Source organism: Mixophyes fleayi, chromosome 1 (genome assembly GCF_038048845.1).
Source record: "Mixophyes fleayi isolate aMixFle1 chromosome 1, aMixFle1.hap1, whole genome shotgun sequence".
In the NCBI taxonomy this organism is placed as follows: Eukaryota; Metazoa; Chordata; class Amphibia; order Anura; family Limnodynastidae; genus Mixophyes; species Mixophyes fleayi.
The window spans coordinates 445,640,371-445,647,177 of record NC_134402.1 but is presented as its reverse complement, the minus strand read 5'-3'; the positions used below and the strand labels follow the sequence as shown (position 1 = coordinate 445,647,177).

The 6,807-nt window shown below is 43.7% G+C and overlaps 1 protein-coding gene across 6 annotated transcripts in view; it reads right to left on the bottom strand.

The window, feature by feature from the left end:
• Positions 1 to 211: 211 nt before the first annotated feature.
• Positions 212 to 6,807, bottom strand: part of ZBTB7C (zinc finger and BTB domain containing 7C) — a 179,722-nt gene continuing 173,126 nt past the window's right edge. For all 6 annotated transcript variants that reach the window (XM_075185919.1, XM_075185926.1, XM_075185933.1 and 3 more), the window contains one exon: positions 212 to 2,939. In XM_075185919.1, coding sequence (XP_075042020.1) covers positions 2,321 to 2,939 — 619 coding nt within the window. In that variant the 3' untranslated portion in view covers positions 212 to 2,320. The remainder of the gene's footprint in view (positions 2,940 to 6,807) is intronic.

The window sequence follows — 6,807 nt, the reverse complement described above, 5'->3', positions numbered from 1 at the left end:
TTGGTCTCTATCTAGCGTTAGGTTCACAAGAAAGAGTGTGGAACTGTAGTTAAAAAGCAAGAAGGAGCTGGTGTGTGCATCACCTGAAGCGTGCCCTGTTCTACAACATGAATGCTGACAAATTAGGATTTTGAAAAACAATGTTTATAATATTTCTGTTCTATTAGCTATCTAATAATAACTGGTGCCCATTCAATCACTAAAGCAAACATTAATTTATAGATTTTTTTTCTTTATTTTTTTTTTTACATTAACACAGAAACATTTTTATAAATAGAAAAATAATTTGGAATGACAAATCATACATCATTTCAAGTTCTGGTACATCAATACAATATTTGCCATCTTTGGATATTTTAGTCGAACTTCTGCACGGAAAATGTTACAAAAAAATCACAAGCGGTGTATGTACAAAACCAAGTCTTAATATAGAACAGCAAATATCGTAAAGCACATATGAATGCATTCGTGTCAAGAGACGAGTTCTGGAAATCAGTGTGATGGTGATTGTCACACTTTTGTGTGTCCCCCCAGCAGGATCTCTGAACAATAAACTAAAAATTCTGTCAATCTGGGAGTTCAAAACCTTGTAAGGGAAAATATTAAATTTGTTGAATTTTGTTGTTCATAAAAATACTTTGATATAAATAATTTTTCACTGAGGACTGTATTTCTCTGCATGAATGAATTCATTAACATGACTGAAAGTTTCGCTCAGACTACATAAAATGAAATATTATCTATAGATTTAAATGGAACTCTGCTCTTGGCCAAATTGTTTAAAAGCAAAAATGTAACTTTAGAACAAAGTGTACTCTACTGCCTATAGAAAACAGAGGCAGCCATGTTGTGGGCGGAGCCTATATTTATGAGACTTCCTCCTAGCCATTGACTTGGAACTTGTGGCATCATTGAGTCATGAGGCGGCAGATACACATTGAGAATTTACGTAACGACTGGGGTAGCTCACGCCTCTTTGATATCGATAGTTGGGCAGCACAGTGGCTTAGTGGTTAGAACTCCTGCCTCACAGCACTGGGGTCATGAGTTCGATTCCCGACCATGGCCTTATCTGTGTGGAGTTTTTATGTTCTCGTGTTTGCGTGGGTTTCCTCCGGGTGCTCCGGTTTCCTCCCACACTCCAAAAACATACTGGTAGGTTAATTGGCTGCTATCAAATTAACCCTAGTCTGTCTGTGTGGTTGCCTGCGGAATTGGTAGCGCTATATAAATAAATGATGATGACGAAACGTTCATAGTAAAAGTTAACAAGCTGAATTTTCATGGCTGTCTCTGGCCTGTATGCGACATATCCACTTCACCACAAATATGCCAAACTTTGTATTAATTTAGCTCAAATCAATGGGAGAAAATTTTTCTATTCTACCGGAAAAATGTATCTGCAGATTGGTAGTGCCCCTTTATAGAAGAATATCTACATTCTACACGTTTAATACATTTTGTTCTTCTCTGTGTGTTTTGTAATTAACTTTTTATTCATCTCTTCAAAGACGCACTTTAAATTTATGATCAAAGTCCGATTTAATAAAGAAATGTGGGAAGTTTCGGCTATAAAGCTGCTGTTATTAAAGCTGGAGAAATAATGACACCGGAATTAAATGGGATATTAATTCTGATGTACAGGGCTCGGCTGAGCTGAGAGGTGCGAATGGAATCTTTATGATGTGTATGTAGTGTGGATGTATCATACAGAACGCATATAGGATCAACCTATTCTGTCAAGTGCTTTGAGACTTTGAAATAGCCCCCCAGAGGTGTAGACATCATTTAAAATATTTGGTGTCTTTAAAATAAAAATAAATTACTTTGTTTAAATTTTTATTTTCTCTCTTCTCTTTCCAGAGTGCTTTAAATACAACCCCAGGTCTCACCTAATTCAGAAGGTAAAGTGTATTACCAGAAAAAGCCGACATGCATAAATGGATTTCAGACCTGTACGCTTCTTTGGAATGATTCTGTGACTGTAAATAACAATACAATTTTATAGATCTTGTATACAAAAGCAAAATAATCTACAAGGGTCAATGGCGCCCATTGTGTTATGTTAAAAATGGACCCTCCACCTACACACAGTGGAGGCAGCCATGTTTTGGTCTGAGTCAACATTTATGTGAATGTAGTCTATTAATTTACTTGGAACTAGTGACATCATGGAGACACGAGGTGCTTGGTGCCTCATGCCTCAGTGGTATCTCTAGTCCTTAGTGTATTTATAGGGTAAAAGATGATTCAGCCACCCAAAAAGGTCGCCTTCACCGTCTGTCGGTGAGGAGTCCACCTCATAACAAGTAATGACGTTCTAGGTACTCGTTTTAGAAAGCGGTGTGTGGTTTAAAGTCATATTCCAAGGATCGCTGCCAACAAAGAACTGCTGTGGAGAAATATTTTCATTATGTGCCAAAGAAAATGCATAAAGTCCCCCGTTCCTGTCCGATTCCAGACAGGCTCTCTCCAGTAGTTTCATGTGAGAGTCCTCGTATTGTTTTTCCAAGTCTTGCAAATTGAGGATGTTCCTTGGCTCTTCAAGTAATTGCTTTTGACTAGGTCCTGGTACGCAAATGGCCCCAGCAGGTAGGTGGTTGCTGCTGTTCTCTAGACTGGGAGGAATCCTCACAAAGCTCTCGTCTTCTGGGCGGCCGTTGTGTGTAAACATTAGGCTGGACGTTCTCCAAGCTGCCGGTTTCCTCCCTCTTCTGGGTCTGGACAGCCGACAGCTTTGTCTCTTGATGTGGCGGTGGAGGTGATCGGACCGGGTGAAGCTCTTGTAGCAGAATTCGCACTGGTAGGGTCGGATCCCTGTGTGGATCCGCATGTGGTTCTTCAGGTCGTAGTTGTGGACGAATTTGGCGTTGCAGTGGATGCACAAATAGGGCCGCTCACCGGTATGTTTCCGCATGTGAATCTTCAGCTTGTCCTGCCTAAAAAGAAATAAGATAATTAAGCTTAGACACATTTCGTTGTGTGATGAACACTCTCCATGTACCGAAATTTCCATCACTGCAATATATAAAGTTAAAAAAACAAAATATGAAGGCTACAAGGAAGTCTACCTCTCCATCATGTGGCATCAGCGCACATTTTGCTGGTGGGAAAGAGAAGATAACAGTACCTGACATAACCTCAGGTTATCAGGCCCAGACTGGCAACTCTGGCACTTGCCGGTAGATCTGGTATGGTAAGTGGGTAGCTTCTGATAAAATGTGCTCCATAGATTCGGTCAACATCCTATTCCTGCTTGTGTGGTGCCCCAAAATCTGAGTACCCTGGGGTGTATCTATATGTTTTTAATTTGTTAATTTAATTTGTTAATTGTTAAAAGTGTTTATAAAGATTTAAAAAAAAAATATTTTCCTGAGGGAGAAGTGACAGTTGGGAGTGGTTGGTGGTTGCCGGGAGTAACAGGAAGGAGGAGTGTGTGGCATAGCAACAAGTCCACTAACTTTGGTAATAACTGTGAACTCCCAGAAGGCAGTGGGAAGAGGAAAGTTCTAGACTTCTGAGGGAGAGAGATCCCTGTGTCTGCATAGACTGAGAGAGATCCCTGTGTCTGCATAGCCTGAGAGAGATCCCTGTGTCTGCATAGCCTGAGAGAGATCCCCGTGTCTGCATAGCCTGAGAGAGATCCCCGTGTCTGCATAGCCTGAGAGAGATCCCTGTGTCTGCATAGCCTGAGAGAGATCCCCGTGTCTGCATAGCCTGAGAGAGATCCCCGTGTCTGCATAGCCTGAGAGAGATCCCTGTGTCTGCATAGCCTGAGAGAGATCCCCGTGTCTGCATAGCCTGAGAGAGATCCCCGTGTCTGCATAGACTGAGAGAGATCCCCGTGTCTGCATAGCCTGAGAGAGATCCCTGTGTCTGCATAGCCTGAGAGAGATCCCTGTGTCTGCATAGCCTGAGAGAGATCCCCGTGTCTGCATAGCCTGAGAGAGATCCCCGTGTCTGCATAGCCTGAGAGAGATCCCCGTGTCTGCATAGCCTGAGAGAGATCCCCGTGTCTGCATAGCCTGAGAGAGATCCCCGTGTCTGCATAGCCTGAGAGAGATCCCCGTGTCTGCATAGCCTGAGAGAGATCCCCGTGTCTGCATAGCCTGAGAGAGATCCCCGTGTCTGCATAGCCTGAGAGAGATCCCCGTGTCTGCATAGACTGAGAGAGATCCCCGTGTCTGCATAGCCTGAGAGAGATCCCCGTGTCTGCATAGCCTGAGAGAGATCCCCGTGTCTGCATAGACTGAGAGAGATCCCCGTGTCTGCATAGACTGAGAGAGATCCCCGTGTCTGCATAGCCTGAGAGAGATCCCCGTGTCTGCATAGACTGAGAGAGATCCCCGTGTCTGCATAGCCTGAGAGAGATCCCCGTGTCTGCATAGCCTGAGAGAGATCCCCGTGTCTGCATAGACTGAGAGAGATCCCCGTGTCTGCATAGCCTGAGAGAGATCCCCGTGTCTGCATAGACTGAGAGAGATCCCCGTGTCTGCATAGACTGAGAGAGATCCCCGTGTCTGCATAGCCTGAGAGAGATCCCCGTGTCTGCATAGCCTGACAGAGATCCCCGTGTCTGCATAGACTGAGAGAGATCCCCGTGTCTGCATAGACTGAGAGAGATCCCCGTGTCTGCATAGACTGAGAGAGATCCCCGTGTCTGCATAGACTGAGAGAGATCCCTGTGTCTGCATAGCCTGAGAGAGATCCCTGTGTCTGCATAGACTGAGAGAGATCCCTGTGTCTGCATAGCCTGAGAGAGATCCCTGTGTCTGCATAGCCTGAGAGAGATCCCTGTGTCTGCATAGACTGAGAGAGATCCCTGTGTCTGCATAGACTGAGAGAGATCCCTGTGTCTGCATAGCCTGAGAGAGATCCCTGTGTCTGCATAGACTGAGAGAGATCCCTGTGTCTGCATAGACTGAGAGAGATCCCTGTGTCTGCATAGCCTGAGAGAGATCCCTGTGTCTGCATAGCCTGAGAGAGATCCCTGTGTCTGCATAGACTGAAAGAGATCCCTGTGTCTGCATAGCCTGAGAGAGATCCCTGTGTCTGCATAGCCTGAGAGAGATCCCTGTGTCTGCATAGCCTGAGAGAGATCCCTGTGTCTGCATAGCCTGAGAGAGATCCCTGTGTCTGCATAGACTGAGAGAGATCCCTGTGTCTGCATAGACTGAGAGAGATCCCTGTGTCTGCATAGACTGAGAGAGAAGAGGATAAGAAGTGAGCCAAAGAGAGGTGTGAGTAAAAAGGAAAGTACTGAAAACAAATAAGCAGTATAGAGATCTGTGACATCACACTAAACAGACTGAGCTATGTACTGAGAACAGTGTGAGAGGAGAGAAAATAAAGAGACTGTGTAATACAAAAGATCATCAGTTTATTTGGCGTGAAAAAGTAATTTATGGGCCCCAACCACGTGCAGCACTTCTACTAAATTCCTGTGCACAGTTCAACCCAGGACTGAGTGTAAATATGGTAACGTTACCAAATGTTTTAGTGGAATATTAATGTTAAGTGATTTACCTGAAAATTGATTTATTGTTATTATATGTTAAATGCTATTGTGCTCTATGTTGATCAAATGAGTGTTTTGTCATTACCATTGAGTTGAAGGGGTCAGTGGCGCGGTTGCTTACCAAAATTATCTTTACCGCATTATTAATAAACCCAAGTTATTTGTCCAATCCTTGTCCCTCTCATTGAGGTATTTATCTCCTGACCACCGGATGTCCGAATAAAAAAGAACCTGACTCGTGTCTGGAGGACAAGGTAGGGGAAGGGATTCCCATCAGTACTCGGCCACCACACTTGTAACTATCTCTGACTTGTCACCTATAACGCTCTGTAGTACTGTTTTGGGTTTGCCCAATATATGAAGGAGCCCTTTGTGATTAAAATTCTATGGCTTTGTATGACTGACATTTGGCGGTGTCATTTGTTTTTGACGCCGACCTTGTCCCAGGACGACCCTGCTAGATATAACTTGGACCAGGCTTGGGTAATCTGTGGTTCTGAATCTCATGAGTCCACAACAGCTGGAGGCCCATAAGATTCCAAGACCTACTCTACATAGATGCTAGATTACAATTCTACAACAGGCTGAAATATCGAAATTTACATATGGAATTAATGGTGCCATGCAGTTGGCACAAAACATAGATTCATCGACACAATTCTGTCTAAAGAAAACTATTGTCCAATTGAAATATGCAGGTGCTATACCCTATATATAAACTTTAAAAAACTATGACAGCACTCTCTTGTTCTGACAAATGTACCACCACAGATGCAGAAGCTGTTCCTTTGATTGTACAGTGTCACAGTTTAGGTGGAACAGTCCAGATTTCTGCAGTCAACTAAGGTTGGGGGCTTTGTGACATCACTGTAGAGAAGGGTGCACTAAATATTTTTGATCAGATGTTCACGGTGGAAGATTGTACTTATTTGACGGGGCTACAGCATACTCCCAACAATCCCGATTTCAGTAGGATAGTCCCGATTTTGGGGCTCTGTCTTACCCAGGGACACGTCTGTCACGTGGGTGGGAATGTTGGGGGAAGGGAGGTATGAAATGGGCAGCCTAGCCCTGCAGCCTTCTGGTGGCTTGGTCGTGCCACCGTCGTGACGTTGGGTGGGACGAACGTGTTGGGGCGTCTGCTACAGTAAACAATAACGTGCTCACAAATATAAACTATGTTGAACATACAGGAAAACAGGTTCCTCTTTGCAATCATTTTGTAGAATGAGACTATTATTTCTCAATACAGTTTTGTAAATTTCTCCCACCTCTAATTATGAATAAAA